The sequence below is a fragment of the Schistosoma haematobium genome, chromosome ZW, assembly GCF_000699445.3.
Source record: "Schistosoma haematobium chromosome ZW, whole genome shotgun sequence".
Classification (NCBI taxonomy): Eukaryota; Metazoa; Platyhelminthes; class Trematoda; order Strigeidida; family Schistosomatidae; genus Schistosoma; species Schistosoma haematobium.
The window spans coordinates 50,397,915-50,414,950 of NC_067195.1; the positions used below are offsets into that span (position 1 = coordinate 50,397,915).

At 38.8% G+C, this 17,036-nt stretch overlaps 2 protein-coding genes across 5 annotated transcripts in view; one reads left to right on the forward strand and one right to left on the reverse strand.

The window, feature by feature from the left end:
- Positions 1–9,644: 9,644 nt before the first annotated feature.
- Positions 9,645–17,036, reverse strand: part of MS3_00003799 (uncharacterized protein) — a gene marked incomplete at its 3' end in the record, with an annotated part of 46,003 nt that continues 38,611 nt past the window's right edge. Inside the window, exons 20-22 of one of the 2 annotated variants that reach the window (XM_051211658.1) lie at positions 16,607–16,726; positions 14,596–14,903; positions 9,645–9,969 (exon numbers count right to left, since the gene is read on the reverse strand). Coding sequence is in view for 1 of the 2 variants with exons in the window: in XM_035734242.2 (XP_035588982.1) it covers positions 14,846–14,903; positions 16,607–16,726 (178 nt within the window). Of the gene's footprint in view, positions 9,970–14,595; positions 14,904–16,606; positions 16,727–17,036 lie in introns of those variants that run through there. The other variant, XM_035734242.2, reaches the window with a different exon arrangement.
- On the forward strand, positions 10,274–11,871 carry SMNDC1_1 (Survival of motor neuron--splicing factor 30). Of its 3 annotated transcripts, none has more exons than XM_051211660.1 (5): positions 10,274–10,634; positions 10,671–10,843; positions 10,878–10,965; positions 11,444–11,496; positions 11,531–11,871. In XM_051211660.1, the coding sequence occupies exons 1-5, from the start codon at positions 10,581–10,583 to the stop codon at positions 11,799–11,801; spliced, it is 639 nt and encodes a 212-aa protein (XP_051071746.1). In that variant the 5' UTR covers positions 10,274–10,580; the 3' UTR covers positions 11,802–11,871. The 3 variants fall into 3 exon arrangements, with proteins under 3 accessions (XP_051071746.1, XP_051071748.1, XP_051071747.1); XM_051211662.1 differs by having other exon boundaries at positions 10,536–10,634; positions 10,681–10,843; XM_051211661.1 differs by having other exon boundaries at positions 10,536–10,634; positions 10,671–11,496.

Genomic DNA, 17,036 nt, shown 5'->3' on the forward strand with positions numbered 1-17,036 from the left:
TATGAATATTTTGACTAGAGTGCCTGTTTATCAAACTCCATCAAAGAGAGAAGTTATACATCATTTGAATAACACCGATAGAATATAGTCCCTGTTGAAACTTCGGTAGCTTCAAAGTGCTTCATGATATTCTTCCTCAAGTAATGACTGAAGAATCAGTATTATTCACTGCTCAAAATGCTACTAAAAAATCACTATGTATAGAATAGTCAATATGCATGCCATCCCTTGACCGAATGGGCAGAATGCCGTAAGAATAAAATTGTTGTATGGCTTGTTTAAGTACATTCCGAAAACCAATCGTTAAAAAACTATGAAATAAACTCCAGAGAAATCAACTACAGACATAATATAAACAGTAACATCAGTGTACACGGGGCATATTATGAAAGAACAGCTCAAATAGTTCAGGACGGATACGAAGATTTCGCTAAACGGGTTTCCGTATACAGCATCAGTGGATCACCGTCACCTTCAGGTAAGAACATGGGTATATTTAACGATGAATGAGGCAAAAGAAAACAATTAGTAAATCATAGTGAGATACTGGCACTAGTCCTTAGGCATATGTCAAGTTTTCTCTTAAAGAACTCCGAGGAAGCCGCTTGGATTAGCTCAGCGGGCAGTGAATTAATAATAATAATAATAATATATTTCTGCATGTGCAGGTACACACCGTTTTTACAGGCGTGATCTATAAATTACAACATTTGTTGGTTCGCAAAATGCTTCCCAACTTATTAAGTTTATAGTTGTTATAAAGTGAAATCGTAGAGCGCTTGCTGTAAACTATGACCTTGAGGGGACGCGTGCGTCAAGTTTGCTCCAAACGTCAGAAGTTTCATAGCTGTGCTCTCAGAGCAAGATTCTGAAAAAGAAAAAAAGAGAAACAGAAGAGCAGCAAGGCACTTGGATATGAACGCCAAAGGTTGCTTAACATTGTGTAGTAGTACGGACAGAGGTAAAATAAATTAGAATAAATTCATATTATGTCTTGTTAGAGTGAAGTGAAGTCCGAGGCTCCATATTAGAGAATGTACTAATAAAGAGCAATGAGTTGTGATGTTTAACAAGTTGGAGTAAGCTCACATGAAGGAAAGGAAGTCAAGGTTGGCACAAGGGAAGCGGTTTATTAGAAGGGTGTGTATATAGAGGGTGTAGTGTTAGGAATACTAGTGACTATATCTTTTATTGTCTTTTTTCTTTTTTTTGTCCATCCGATGTCGGCCACGCAATCCTAGTGTAAAAGTCCGAGTTAGCACGTTATAGGTTGTCTTAGTAGAATAGCTAATCCAGCATGATATTGGAAACATGAGTCTGAGTGGTGAGCGTAGGAAGACAATCTATATCTCAGATTGACTGTCTTATTCTCAATTATAAAGAGCCTGATACATACAAAATGCTCTGTCCCCACAAACACGGGTGGATTGAAGTTATCGCCCTCACCATCAATGCTTGCTGGTCAGTAACTCCACCCTCCCTCCTTTTGTGATGTTAGGCTCATTTAGGCTTATTTTTGTATATACGTCATACCTCACACAATCCTCTGTTTCACAACCTGTTGGAAAGCACTATTTCTATAAGTACCATTTTACAAGCTTATCAGGCAGTTACAAGCTATGGACTGTGGGTAAAGCATCGATGCAGTGTCTCTGTTGACTATAGTATAAAGTATAGTTTGCCAATCAGAATATAAGCGTTAAGAAGGGTATAATGTAGGATAGTTGTTTATTTAAGCAGGCGGAAAAAGTATAGAAGTATATGAGTTGTGGATAAGGGAACGAGTGGAGAAATAATATTAATTGCTAGTCAACATAGTGTACAGAAGAGTAAAAAGTTAATACAGGATAAACAGGAAGGAACTCACAGTAACTTGGTGCTGATGTTATTTTCTGTTGTCCTAACCAGTTGATTGGTAACAGGCTCCATAGATGCAAGACCACTGGTAGTAGGCAGCCGATTGTTTGGTCCTCTTGACTTTTTAGGGTGGTAGGGAGTGTCCCTTATCGACCGAGTTTAGTTTAACAGTAATGATCGGTCCAGTGAGTTACCTGTCTACTTCAAGTGAAGAAATAGGGTGGAAAAAGTAATTAATACAACTGCAAAGTGGGAAAAATAAGGCAAACTGAACTTGAAGTCCATTTTAGTCTAGACATGGAGAGAGCCTATGATGTCTGAGTGGGGCGCAGATGTGTTCGTACGTGCAAGATCAGTGCGAGTGAGGGCTTGATCAAGCAGTTTTGCAAACGTATGTAATTCATCTGCCATGAGAGTTTCGGAGGGAAGACTGTTCCATATTATTGCATACTTGGTGAGGAAGAAGTTTTCCCGAGTTTTTGATCTGTATTTCTCAACTTTGACCGTAGATACTCTGTTTCGAAGTCCGTATTCATGTGAATCTCGGGCAAGAATTATCTTACATGTTGAATAAGTAAGGTTTTTGAGTAGTTTGAAGTAGAGAATCAAATTAGACCTAAGCCTTCTCTCCCAAAGGGGTGCTATTCCTAAGATTTGGCATCGAGAACTGTAGTCAATGACCGAGTCAGTTTTAAGTACTTTGCGGGTGAAGTCTCGTTGTATTCCTTCCACCTTTAGTATATCAGATAGGCGTAGGTTGGAAAATAAGAACGAGCAGTATTCAACGATAGGTCTTACACAAACTTTGCAAAGAAGGATTTTATATTCATTTTGATAGAAATTACGGAGAATGAAGCCAAGCAATTTCCGCATTTGGGTTGCTTTGGCTGAGATGTGTTCAGAGAAATTAAGACTGTGTGAGTAATGTACCCCTAGGTCAGTTACTGATGCCAGTCTGGGCAGTGTGTGATCGCTAAATGTTAGTTGTATTTTAAGAGACGTGTCTCCTATACAAAACCAGCCGCATTTCTCTGTGTTGAGCCCTAACCTCCAGCGTTTGCACCAGTCGTCTACCATGTTGAGTTCATGTTGGATTGTTTGCATAGTACTATATAAATCGCAAATGTCAGTTTTGTAGATGACTTTTAAGTCATCGGCATAGAGATAGGTCTTATCTGTGCTAAAGCACTTGCATATGTTGTTGATGTAGATTATAAAGAGCAACGGAACCAAGACACTACCCTGCACAACACCACTGGTTATTGGTCGAGGAGTAGATGTTTTAGAGTTAATCTTGGTTATTTGATATCTGTTCGTAAGAAAAGACTTGATCCATTACAAAAGAGGATTTATAACTGCAACTGACTTAAGTCTGTTGATTAGAAGATTATGAGGTACTTTATCAAAGGCTTTCTTAATATCGAAGTATAGTATAATAACTAGTTTCTTCTGGTCACGTATACGAGTAACCTCGTTAAAGAAGTCTATCAGACATGTACTGCACGACCTTGTTCTAATGAAGCCGTGTTGTGACGGGTCTATTAGATCTTCCTTGAGTAGGTGATCAGATAGTTGATTTTGTATCACTTTTTCCATTATGCGTGATATGACTGGAGTGATATTTATAGGTCTGTAGTTTTCAACCAGGTTTCTCGGTCCGGATTTGTGTTTGGGAAGAACATACGTTACCTTCCAGGTTTCCGGATATGTACCTGTCTCTAAAGATAATGTGTATATTTTGAGTAGTAGCGTCTGTATGTCCGGCCCTGACATTTTATAAACGACTGAAGGGATGTCGTCGGCACCAGAACTCGCATTTGGCTTAAGGGTTTTAATGGCGGTATGTATACTCCTAATGTCGAAGTTTATGGTACTAAGATAGTTTTTGCCGGTGCACTTTATGTCGATATCTGGAGCATCAGATGTATTCCCATTGTGAGAAAACCATTCACTTAATAGTTCACATATGACGGTTTGGTCATTATACGTTACTCCATCGTGCAGTAAGGAGTGAATGTTGTGGTCTGTGTTCTTTCTTATGCGTTTCGTGAGGAGACGACGTAGGGCTTGGGCTTTAGATGCAGCAGCGAGCGCAGTACGTTCCTCTACCTGTTTATGCTTGTTGTGTTGACTTTGTACTCCGTCAAGTACGGAGTATATCTGGTGCAGGGCACTGAAGTCTTTTGATATATAGTACATCCTTTTCAGTTTTCGCAGTTTAGACCTAGTCTTTTGGTTTATATAGGGAGTAACTGTTTTAAAACCAATTTTAGAGGGTATAGTAGTGTCTAGTGCAGATTTGGTGGTGATATTGAATATTTCTAAGAGGTTAATACTGGTAAAGAAACTGCCCCAGTCAGAGTGCTTTATTAGAAATCGAAAGTTTTCCCAGTCAGCGTTTGCATAGTCTCTATATTGGAATCGCGTGTTTAATGTCTTTAGTTTGTTGCATATGGCAAGAATCGGAAGGGTGCAGAGGACTATTTTATGATCGCTGTTGTGAAACTTTTCGCCAACCACCATTGATGTTGGTGTGACATTATGACAGAATATCAAGTCAAGAATGTTGTGATTTCGTGTAGGCAGGTGTACATGTTGTTGCCAGCCGTGTATGTCTAAGGACCTAAGTATGCTTTCAAAGTACAATGGGCCAGAGTGTGTTTTCCAGTCGATGGTGGGAAGGTTGAAGTCACCACATGCAATTTTGTAAGTGAAGTCAAGCGAGGCAGCCTGAGCAAATGACTCACTTATAATAGTGTCAGTTGAACTAGGAGTGTTAGGAGCTCGATATATGCATCCGATTAGTATTTTACACTCATGAGTGTGCACAGTAAGCCATATCGATTCAGGAAGTTTGCTGAGGACGTGGTCGCTATAGATTTCCGCTCTCAAATTTTTTGATACATAAACGAGACAACCACCACCCTTTTTGGTGACTCGATCACAGCGGAAGAGCTCATAGGTGTCTATTTGTAGATATGTGTCTGTGGTACCGGAGGACAGCCAACTTTCCATTATCAAAACAGGTGAGGGGTTGTTTAGAAGTAATAGGGTACGTAGGTAAGTCATCTTACTTTGTACAGATCGAGCGTTGATTAACATAAGTGTCAGGTACGGTGACTGTTTGTCTAGTAGAAGGGTATAATGTAAACCGAGTGGTTTGTCTGTTTTGCCATGAGAAAAGGAAGAATTGGAAGCGTTGACTCCATATTGATGAGCGTTTAGTTTATTACCAGTAGGGTTAATACAAGAAGGGTAGTCGGGTGTGGTTTTGGTGAAAGAAGTATGTCTAAGAGTGGAAGGTAGAGTTGAATGGTTAGGTAATGTGTCCGGGGAATGATCAGGGGGCTCAGTCAAGGAGTTTTCAAGACTAGAGACAGTTATCGAAGTTGAGTAGGATGTGCCACTCCCCATTAAATCGGAGTATATAGATGGTTTCAGAATAGTGGGATTGTCGCCCTCAACATTTGGAGACCCCATAGCAGTAATGTTGAGGGGGAGAGAGATAAAAAAGGATGAGATAGTGTGTATGTCGAATTAGGGGGGACTAAACCGTTGTATTGGGTGGCTTGACTTAGATAGTACCTAGAATCAGTTGGTGGGTTCCCAAGTAGGCCAACGTTATGGCTTCCTCGTGTGCGGTGGGCAATTTTAGTCCTATTGTGGTTAGTTGGGGAGGTTGTATGGTTCTGGTAAGGAATGGAGGAATGCCTGTTATTGTTGCCAGGAGAGGTGTTTCTGTTGTGTATAGTTTTGTGTTGGTTCATGGGGCTTACAAGGTTGACACTATATGACTTATGGGTATCACGTGTGGGTGTTGCCACTTCACTATGTTTGTTGTAGGGCATTCTATTGCTATGAGAAGGTGCATGTTTTGGGTTAGGGGTGCTGGAGTATTGGTGGGTTTTTACGGAGAGTTTGGTATTATTTCGTACAGCGGTGTCTGAGAGTCTGTAGCTGTTAGCGCAATTCCTGGGAGGATCATTTTTAGGCATTTTATAGGGGCCGCTAGGGTAATACTTGGACGCTATTGAGGCATAAGTGGTTTGGCATTTTGGGGTAGCTGAGTGTTTGGGCTGAGGGTGAGTGGTTGTAGCTGCTTTATGTGCGGTCTTGTCCTTAGGACTAATAGCAGTGTCCGACGTGCCTCCATTTTTTGAGGGGGCAGTGTATGATATTTTACAATTTGTGCAGTGACAAGAGCTGTAACTGCCGCGGCTACGTAAGCTGGGTTGATCAGTTTGTGTTCCATTGCAGATTCGACGCTGGATAGCGGTCCTGTCATGAATGATCCTAATCTTTTTAAATGTTGGAATACGCCTCAGTAATGACTGACTATTGAGGAGGTGATTAGCTTCAGTGGTGCTACCAAACTGAAATAGAATGGGACAGGAGGCTTTAGTGTGTGCTTTACGTAATCTTCTTGTTACACACCGAGATTACGACAATCCACATTCTTGTAGTAGAGTATTTTTAGCAATTTTTATGTTCGTACTATCAGGTATATTATACACAATGACATTCTGCATACACTGAAGTCTTTTCAACACTTCAGATGATATATGGTCAATTACTTTTTCAGTGTTTTTTATAATTTCCAGATCGGGATTTTCTGGAACACTGACTAAATATTTGTACGGTAATAGGTCTTGAATAGTTTGGGTGAGGCTAAGTTCTGTTTGGCTGCTTTTAGGTCTACCAGTGGTGAGATTATTGGAGTTTATATCAAAGTTTTTAAGGTCGATATGGTTACATACAGGCCTGTTGCATGTGTCTAGCGGATGGTCACTTTGTGCACACTTGGTTGGGGGATGTGTCTGGGGTATATGTCTGGGTGAGTAGTCAAGATCTACATCATCGGGCTGGCTATTGTAGGCAGGCTTACATGTACTCCGTGGGCCGCTACTCAGGATGACCGATTGTGAGATTGCTGGGTGTTTGGGGTCATCAGCACTGTCTAAATACTGCTCACAACATGTGGTGCTTTTGTTTGGACTGACAAATGATGTCGACTCTGACGGTACGTGACTCCTCTTATTTATATCGACAAGCGAGATGCAAGGTAGCGATATGTCTTGTCCAAGTAAACGGTACACGTTTAGTGTGGGTGAGGGAAGATCAGAGTAGGATGCAGACTGATCAGCGTGTTTATAAGGTTTCACATTATTCGCTTTAGTGACTGATTTAGATCTTTTGCAGGTGCTATAGGCATCAGGAGAGATTATATGTTTTTTAGATGGCCTGGACATTATCGGAAGTGATGTAAATACAAAGTTTAATTAGGTGGACGGCGATAGTTGTAATTTAACTTAGTGAACGTGTAAAGTTTTATGTTAGGATCAGACCCACTATTAGTTAAGAGTGAATATATTAACGTTAATTGGTGATGGAGATAGCGTGAAAATTAGCAAGATTAATTTATGACGTTGAGTTCCTAAATAAGGTGTCAAGTTGATAGAACCCTATCAGTGACGAATTATTTATCGCTATTAAGTGTTAAATTAAAGAGAAAAACTAATAGGAAAATAAAATAATACCACGTGAAAAAAAGTTACAACCTTCAAAAGCGCGCGTTGTAAGATGAGAGCATTAGCCTATTACTAAGGAGGAAAAGGTGGATCTACAGTCCATTCTGCTGTGTTGAGTCACCAGTTTCTAGGTGTTACCCCTGGGGTTCATGCTGGGACTAAGCTTAAGTAGGTGTTTAAGGGGATGCTCAGAAGTGTTGAGGATGCTATAAGTCATTAAAAGGTCACCTTGTGGTGGTCGGTATTCGATATAATCATTAAACTTCGTATACAGTTCGTCTTGATAACCGTTCTATATAACGCCCCAACGGTTTATTAACCAGAAGGCAAATACGAAGTGTTGATTACGTTTATTACGAGACCACACACATATATCCAAATGTACAGATGCGTTAAAGAAGCATAGAAGAGTTGTGCCGAAAGGCAAGCAAGCGAGCGAGAGCCAGAGCAAGAGCGAGACGAGAGTGTGTGAGTATGAATAACATAGAAATATATATAGCATGTGGAATGAATGAATAATCGAATCAAATAATCAGTTAGTAGTAAGACTAGCAGAGTAAATAAATGCGTAGGCCGTAAGCAATATTCAAGCATACGTATTTCATACAAGCACAAAATAATAAGGGTACAATAAGTTGTTATAGTGCGGATGACTTTGTCCGCTAAATGAGTTAGCAAAAGGGCTTAACTGCGTTAGATGAGACTAAACTCATTTGCACGTGAGTCGCTATAACCTCCAAGATGCATGTACTCTTTTGAGTAAAGGCTCAGTGATTGAAGTCCTTCTTCAAAGAACTTGAGTTCAAGTACTCGAACTGATTTCGTGGCTTGCTGTTGAATACGTTCAAGAATGTCTTATCCTTTTGAAGAGAAGGAGGAAACACCATGTTTTCATACTCTAAATGATGACGAATCAAACTATTAAAGATTAGGTGGAAAATCTTTCCTCCAAACTGGATGAAAATGCTATCCAACTCTACAAGTGCATGGTTTGCTGGAAGGCATTTTTGACACAGTTAGCATAAGACTTCAGATAGTAGGGTACCAACACTCCTAGATTTTTCTCAACTTCAGATACTTCTAGAGGGGAGTTGTCTAAGTTGTATTTGTAGTCTGCAACATGTCTCAGATGAACTACTCTGCACTATGAAGTGTTGAAGTTAAGCCTGTTGTCGTCTGCCCAACCTTGAAGTCGAGTTAGATACTCCTGAAGTGCTAGTCCATTCTCATAATTGAGCAATCCTCTCCTAACTTTCATAATATTAGCGAAAAGAAATAAATCTGACGATACCTTATGCGGAAGATTGTTTGTATAAGTCGAGGAGAGAAGAGGTCCTAGTGCTGAACTCTAAGGGCCCCAGCAAGACAATGCATAGCTCTGACCTTCAAATGTCGATTTTGTAAATATGAAGTTAGCCAGTCAATTAAAGGTGATTTGGTACCTAATCATTCAAGCTTATTGATAAGACATACGTGATCGGCCATATCAATACATTTTGAGCAGTCAACGTATATGACGCCAACCTTCCCATTGAGATCATGGATGGTTGTCCACATGTCCACCGCGGCCAGTAGGCTGGTATACAACAGTAACCGTATCTGAAACCATGCTGTTGGAGTGAAAATACGTCTGTGGATAGTAAATAGTCACGTAGACCGTTTTATATCAGTGACTTCACAGCTCTTGAGGATATTGAGAGAAGTGTTGCCGACCGTTAGCTTGAAGGTTCGCTGCCTCGACCTCCTTTGAAAATTTGAGTAATGTGAGTCAGCTTCCAACTTCCTGGTATCGTGCCTCGGCTTAGCAGGTATATGAACAACACACCAGGCGTTTTCGTCGAAACTGAAGCCACTTTCCGTAGTTTAGCGGACTGAATCATATTCAGGCCAGAAGAAGTGTTCTTGCTTATGTGCTGCAAGTTCTGCTACACCAAGTCAGCACTCAGGTTCACTCCTGAGAATCCACTTGAATTGCTAGTGAAACCCCCGTTGATATAGTTTGTAATTGAGGGTTATGGTGTTTGAAAATACTGTTCTGCCAGAACCGTAACGACATCGGCGCCGTTGTCGATTGGGCTATTAAGAACTAACAATTGGTAAACTCCGATTTCAGCTTGTTGAAAAGAGGCTGCATGACAGAATAGGCTTTACAGATAGGAGGCCGATTTATCCATTAGTTGTATGTGGTACTGAATCATTTCCTCTCTTATTGCCTTTGTGCATTGGTTTCTTGCCTGTTTGAGGTCCCTTTATTTCCCATCGTCACTAGTTTGTTTGCTTCGAGAGTGTAGTACCAACCATGTTATTACGATGCCGAGCTTTGGCGTGCACTCACTAGTGTCAATTCATGTCCCGTTAATACCAACGATGTCAAGATCCCTCTTCTTTCCTTCACTGTATGTCTTTGTTCGTTTATCTGTTTTAAGGCGACCTTTCTCCAGGTTTCCTGATAACTTACTAAGTCCGTTGTAAGCAGTAACGGTATTATCCATGCACGCTTCGTGGAACCAAACTTTGCTTTTAACATACTACGTGCCAGATGATACAAAACGGCATCCGGGTCGCTTGCATGGATTCTGCACAACTGTGGTGAATTGTTCAATAGATATTAGCAATTTTTTACGACCATAAAATAGAAATAGCACTTACCAAACGGATAAAAATGAGTGGTGCATAATGTTAGGATATACTGAAACTAGGCTTGATGTGAAAAACTGAAAAACCAAATAATAAGCCGCGGCGAAACCACAGTCATCTATTAACTGGAGAAATAATCAAAAATAAGAGTAATCTGACGAACTTCAAGCTCAGAACAGATCATTTGGATCAAAAATGGTACTTTTGTTGCGTAAAGACAGCAAAAGTTTGAGAAATACAAATCACGCTAGGACTAAACTTTCCGATCCTAAAACGTGCTCACAAACTCAGTTTTTCGCCTCGTTCGTTTATATGTCCGTTTAAGCATGAAAGATATCCATTTCGGACACGTCCCTGACAAAGTTCATATTTTCTAAACAAATTTTTACATAAAAACCATTTATCACAAACTTAATTACCAAAATCAATTATTTAACTTAATAAAGTTCAAATCTTAATCATTAACTTTACACCGACCTAGGTTTATGTTCTCAGTGCATATTTAGTTTTAATAGTTTGACAACGTATATAGCGCCGTATACAGGTCTGTCTCTAAAGATGTCTGATGATCCGCAATTAGACCTTTTGAACCACAAGCTGCAACTTCAGCAGGTTCGTTTCAAGTGCGTTATGTTTCTTTATGTTTAGGTCGAAGCAGCTCTCGAGCTAGATCCAGAAAACGGGGAACTTCTCCAGCTCAAACGAGATCTTGAGGAAGTCATCAAACTCTCACTTGAATTATTGGGCAGAACATCTGATACACCAGAAGTATCGTGGAATGTTGGCGATCAGTGCATGGCCATGTGCTCCCGTGATAAACTGTAGGTTTTCTTGAATTCTCGTGTTACTTAGTAGTTACTACCGAGCTACAATACTTGAATTTCTTGGGGATGTAAGCTGCGTCGTTAATTTCGATATGTACGATACAACGGACGTATGCCAGGTGTGTTCTTGCTACATTTTTATATATTTGCTGTATTTGTCCACTTGGTAGGCTTACTAAGATAGCTTTTAAGTTTGTCTGAAGTAGGGACCTGATCTTTTGCCCAGCAACTGTAGCAGCTATATAATTATAAGCCTTTTATGGGACTTTAGTTTCTCATATTCCTTATGAAGAATCTTAATAAAACTTGTCTACGTAATTAGGTCTTCGTTTTAGCTAGAAAATACCTATTTAAAGATTGGTTTGTCCTAACTGTCTTACCATTTGCGGCTGCCGTTAAATTTTTGTATACATTCAAGCACGAGACGTATGGTACTTTGAAGCCGTCCGCTTGATAATTGGGATGACAGCAATCAACGGTTCGTGGGGAAATTAATCGTGAGTGAATATTTTGGTTTAAACAAACCTGAGATGTCTGTTTTTATACAGTACTTGATCTCTATACATCACGTTCATCGTAAGCATGTTTCTTTTGCAGCTGTGTCACTTAAAGCCGGTCACGACAGTTACTCCTATTGTGAAAAAGAAAAAGTAAGTTCCTACATTTCTACAATTGAATCTGCAGACATGACACGAAATCTCGTGCTATAGAAAAGAAGAAGATTAAAAAACAACGTCTTCTTCAAAGGGAAGTAGAGATTGAGTCGTTTTGCGAAAAGGAGAAAAACCGTTGGCTTAATTTCAGCAAGAAAATGATCAAAACTGGGAAGACAAAGAAAAGTATCTTCGCCTCTCCTGAAGCCCTGGACGGTCGTGTGGGTGTTGGAACGTGTGGTATAGGTGGCAAACCAATGACCAAGTTTACCGTGTTAAATAACAGCAGCAAAAAACAGTAAATATTTCTCTTGCCTTGTACATATTGTAAATATACTTTAAAACTTTTCTGGTCTATTAAATAATGCCCAGTTAAGTAGTCTTGCTTACAATTTATATACTAGCTTCATCGTATTGACTAGGTTGAGTTAGTCTGCGTCAGTATGTAGCATAGATAAGTGACGAACAAACAAGTAGTGGTTGGCAAATCGATTTTGACGACTCTGCTTTGTGTGCTGCATGGCTATGTACTTGAATCAGTCGCATTGTATGAGGGTTAATAACACTACTCAGTCTTCTAAAGTAATTTCAAGCTCAAGAACATGTTCTCGCCACCCTGTGAGTAGTAAGGATTTCCTAAGTAGCATCTAGGTAATTCGCAAATGGAATTGGATGCACTTAATGACTTAAGATACGTAGTGATCGAAATGTAATTACCTGTTCTGTATACATTAATTCCCATAACTCAGATGTACTTCTGAATTTGATATTCTACATGATTTTGTCAGCGTAGGTTCGAATATAACTTAAATGTGCTGCTCTGCTCTCGTGATATCGGGTTTTGAGCCATCGCGTGAATTATGAACTAAGTGTAGTGTTTGAATAATAAAGTACTTATAATAAGGTAATGCTTAGAGAAAATCATTCACCTTTAGCGAACGTTAATCAGCTGAGACGTGGTACTCACTAATTGAATGTTGCGAAAAAAGTGGCTAGGTCTAAACTACCACTCGTTTAGCCGATTAGTAAACAAGTAAGCAAAGGATAACCGTCTAGATCCTAAGAGTATCAGTGGTACAATATTACTATCTCATGTTTGTACTCAGATGTGTGCGTTATTGGAGCTCCCGAGATTAGTAAATTTCCTTTGTAATTCACATTGTGGTCGAATAAAAAGCTACACTGTTTGGGACTGTAAGGGGTTCATTGCGTGCTATGTGGGCACTTCGTGTTGATGAAAATAGTTAAGCAGCACTCAGAAACAAGTCATTCACACAATGCTGGATGGAGCAGACCGGTAGCTTTTACACCCCGTAAGCTGCATGGTGCTAGATCTAATGGAGTATATGTGCTCCTTAAGTTTTGGCCTACTTAACTGATCGCCAAGTCGCGTGGAGTGCAGCACATTACACCCCAACACCACATGATTAATCTGATCATGTTCTTTTGAATCCTATACTACTTCAGGCTGAAAGCTCTGTGTTAAGGTCACTGCTAGACAAAATATATTTTATTGAATGCATAAGCGAAATGAGATAGCACACCTCGAGCAGCACATTATTTAGTGTGGACGATTTATGGCACTACCCGTAATTCAACTTCGCGCGTTGACTGGGAGAGGCAAACCATCTATGCAGTTATTCGATTCTGAGTGATATTAGCTTGTGAGGTCTCATCAAGGGGTTTCCGGGACTTAAAAACCAGAGTTGATTAAGGTCACCACTGACCTCGTTCTTTAAAAGCAACTGTATTTGGAACAGTTAGATGGTAATCCGGAGCTTTAGAGCACATACACGAACAATCCAGGTACTTTCCTAAGTGTTTGGATAATAAACGGGGATTACTCATGCTAAGAGCGCTGGTAAGTTTTGAAGCCCTTCGGTATCGATGTGTTTAAATAAGAAAACATGGGCACTGAAAGATGGCGTTTTTGTACGTTATGACTAGTTCGTCGTCCTGCAGTAGCTTGATTGGGTAGTCCGTAGCAAAGAATTATCTGAGTCCAGTTTAATCTATCTTCATTTCGTTATTAATCGGAATATTCTCAGTGTCCTGTTGGACCGCTCTCTGAACACGATATCCAATTGAAGTAAACAAGATTACATAAACTTTTCGTAAGGCCCAAAGCTACTCCCAAGACGTTAAAGTTATGTAGGTTGAAGGGATCGCTAATAAATATTCAAACGACTGTATACTAACTGGATAAGATGACCATACAATTCCGTTTATCAGGAGTGGTACCGCTAGTTTTCACACTAAAGATGCTTCGAGACGTGTGTGTACTTCGTTACATCAGGATAACACCAGCGAGAACGATAGGATACTAGTGTTTCAAAATGTGGTAGTATGAAGTCTTCTCGTCTGTATCACAAAGTGAATTCATATATTGTCATTCCGACTACAATCACTTCAAATTGTACAGACTATCTTTATAAAAGTGGTAGCTTGTCGAATGGCATTTCTAGTTTTTTCTGAACTAAGAAAAATCTTCATTAGCATGGTAAGTCAGAAAATACTGTAACACGGATTCCCGACATGGTTGATGTCTTTGATAAGTCCATTACCTGATTCATCAAGTGTAGCGAACTACATCTATCATGCTATTGTTTGTGTATGCTATGTCCAATTTTTATTTCTCCAAGCAGACAGACTACGTTATGGAATGTGCTGTTCTACGGTGAAACTCAATAGACTGCTGCCCATACTTTTCATTTAAAATTTCGAACTAGGCTTTTTCAGCTCCCTTAGGTAGACAATTCGATCGAATGATTTCGTTGAAGTATCAGATTTAAGTTATTTGGTTGTTGTTTCTGTAGAAAAATATTCTTAGTTTAGTGAGAGACGAATAATGAGTGACTTATGGAATCAGGAAAAGCCTAGATGATTAGAACACTAAAGCGTACCACCAATATAAGAAGTCAACAATAGTTTATGTGGTGTAGATAACTATATTTAATGTCCTGGGAGCTAAAGATAGTACAATTTTCCTATTTAAAGTATGTGTCTAGACTGTCAATCTATAAACTACTCGAATCTTTGAATACCTTATTAATTCACTGTGATTTATGCCACCTCAACAGCTGGCCTACCACTTACATTAAATTCACAGAAATCATGGAGAAATAAGATGTTGCGTTACATTTTCACATCCTACATTGTTCGAGTTAATCAAATTCACGATTTCAGATACCATAGGACGATATTTGAATTATTTATATAAGTGCTATGCATATACAATTAACTGATTTACTAGAAATCATATCATTTTGCAACCAAATGACAAATAACTCGGAGCATGAAAGTTAGGAATATACATTGAATAATATGATTACAAATGAATGTAGTTTCAACTTTCAGAAGGGATCGTTGCGATTGCATACAAGTTCACGCTTTCCTTTTTCACACTAAAAACAAAAATCAAACAATTTATCTGCTACTAAGACGATAATAAAATTAATAACTCAACAGTCTAAACTCTCATATATCGAATATTAGCTTCAAGATTTGAATATCATTTCACCGATTTCCGTTTGTACATCTAAGTAGTATCTCTATGGTTATTCAGTTAGCGATGATATCCACAAATATTAGAATGTTACGTTGAATAAGTCATACAAATTATATCCCAGTGTCTGTTCTACTGAGGACTGGTTTTTGCTAATAGGATTGAGTTAAAGAGTGGGATTACATAGTTTATGATATATCATAGAATGTGTCTTCAGCTAAAAATGCTGGTTAGTCACCACTCGTTTACTGGTTATCCGAAGTCCATACAATTTACCAAATTTAGAAGTTACCAGACATCACTTAGAATTAAAGTTTGTGACCACGATATTTATCTGCATGAGTAATTGCAAATAACAGCTAATTTCTTGGATTCTATCTTTCATTGGTTACTTTGCCATCAGTCAGTCAGCTACAACATAGGACCAGGCACATATGTGAGTCGGTACAAGTTGTTACACCACATTAGCACAACAAGATGAATACAAAATTCATAGAAGTAGTTACTTTAATGGTAGTAATATATAAAAAAGATTAAATGTAAGGATATATTACAGGGAGAAAGCAACGGTCGAGACTTTGCTATATATCTTTCTTTCTACGAACTAACTCCTTCTTCCTGTACTATATTCTTATATGCAATCTTTCTTTTGTATATTACCATCATTGAATTAACTACTTTTATGAATCCGGTGTTCATCTTGTTGTGCTAATGAGGTATAGCAAATTGGACCGATGCACATATGTGCCTGATCCTATGTCGTAGCTGAGTGAGCATGAAATATAAACCTGAAGATTTCTATCGACTGTCTTCAACTATCTCATAACACACTGCGTTACAGTGTTTACTAATATTAACAATAGTAGTGCAGATTCATGAACTCGCCATTAGGCTGCACTTTAGATGAGTCGAGCGATACTACGAGGTGTTTAAACCAAAGCAAGTGAACAAGATTTCCAACCTGAGACCTACCGGTTTGAAGATGATTCATTTAACCACTAAGATATAGCCTTGTCGCAATGTCCAGACATTTAGATTATTGAATATATCGCCAGCTCGATTCAAAGTACTCGACCGACATGATGAACCAAAAGAGCATGGTACTGACTAACTTCCACTAAATAACTAGAGTACATAGACATACACCTGACTTTGATATGAGACTTACTTAGGTTTTTCCATTTGAATAAAATTATAACGTGTCTCAAAGGCTTGTAAATAACCGAAATATGTTACTCCGTCGGGAATGCCTCAAGGGCTACTGTCGATCTCACGCCCGGGTAAAGAGGAAAAGTTTGGTGTAGGGTTAGAAAACTCAACTCCTAAAAAAGAACCCCGGTACAGAACCACTCACCGGAGAAAAGCAATTACTTTGTTGTGAAAAAAGAACAATCTTCATATAGAAGAGATGTGAAAACATTTAGCGACAAAAATAGACTCAAGTACCATTCCGATGATTGAGCATAATGTTGATAAATCTACTGTTTTTAAGCTCATAAACTTGATGTAGTTATTCCAGATAAAAGCTTATAAATTCGACTACGTATCTTTATTAAAAACTTGATATTTAATGATCTCAAAAGCCGAATGGCTAGGACTTACGAGCATTCATCTTTTATCAGATTTACTATATCCATGATAGGCTGATTGGATGATTTCTCGGCTAAAGCATTATGAATATTTTCCAGTATACATAAAAACAACTTTCTTTGTTCTTCAGAACTGCAAAAAGTAAGCAATTTAAAGAAAGAAACGATGCATATGAGGTACTATGCATGAAAACAAAAAATAGAGAAAATGTATACAACTATTGGCTTGGAGTTAACAGTCATTCGATTACCAGTGAACTGATTGCTTAATAATTAAAGCACTCAGTTTAAGAACTAAATGTTCAAACTCCGTCTCAAGTACTATAGTTTAAGTATTCAAACAACAGTTGTATTAGCTTTTACACAAATAATGTAAATGAACTTGTACTTAGTTCGATTGGATTTACATTTTACCGTCTGCTATGCTACAAAACTAGTACACA

What these genes read in the sequence shown, in the direction of transcription:
- SMNDC1_1 (XM_051211660.1), top strand. Translation starts at nt 10,581, where the DNA reads ATGTCTGATGATCCGCAATTAGACCTTTTGAACCACAAGCTGCAACTT. An exon ending in ATGTGCTCCCGTGATAAACT is followed by an intron (nt 10,844 to 10,877) that starts GTAGGTTTTCTT and finishes GTTACTTAGTAG; the next exon opens with TTACTACCGAGCTACAATAC. An exon ending in CCTATTGTGAAAAAGAAAAA is followed by an intron (nt 11,497 to 11,530) that starts GTAAGTTCCTAC and finishes TTGAATCTGCAG; the next exon opens with ACATGACACGAAATCTCGTG.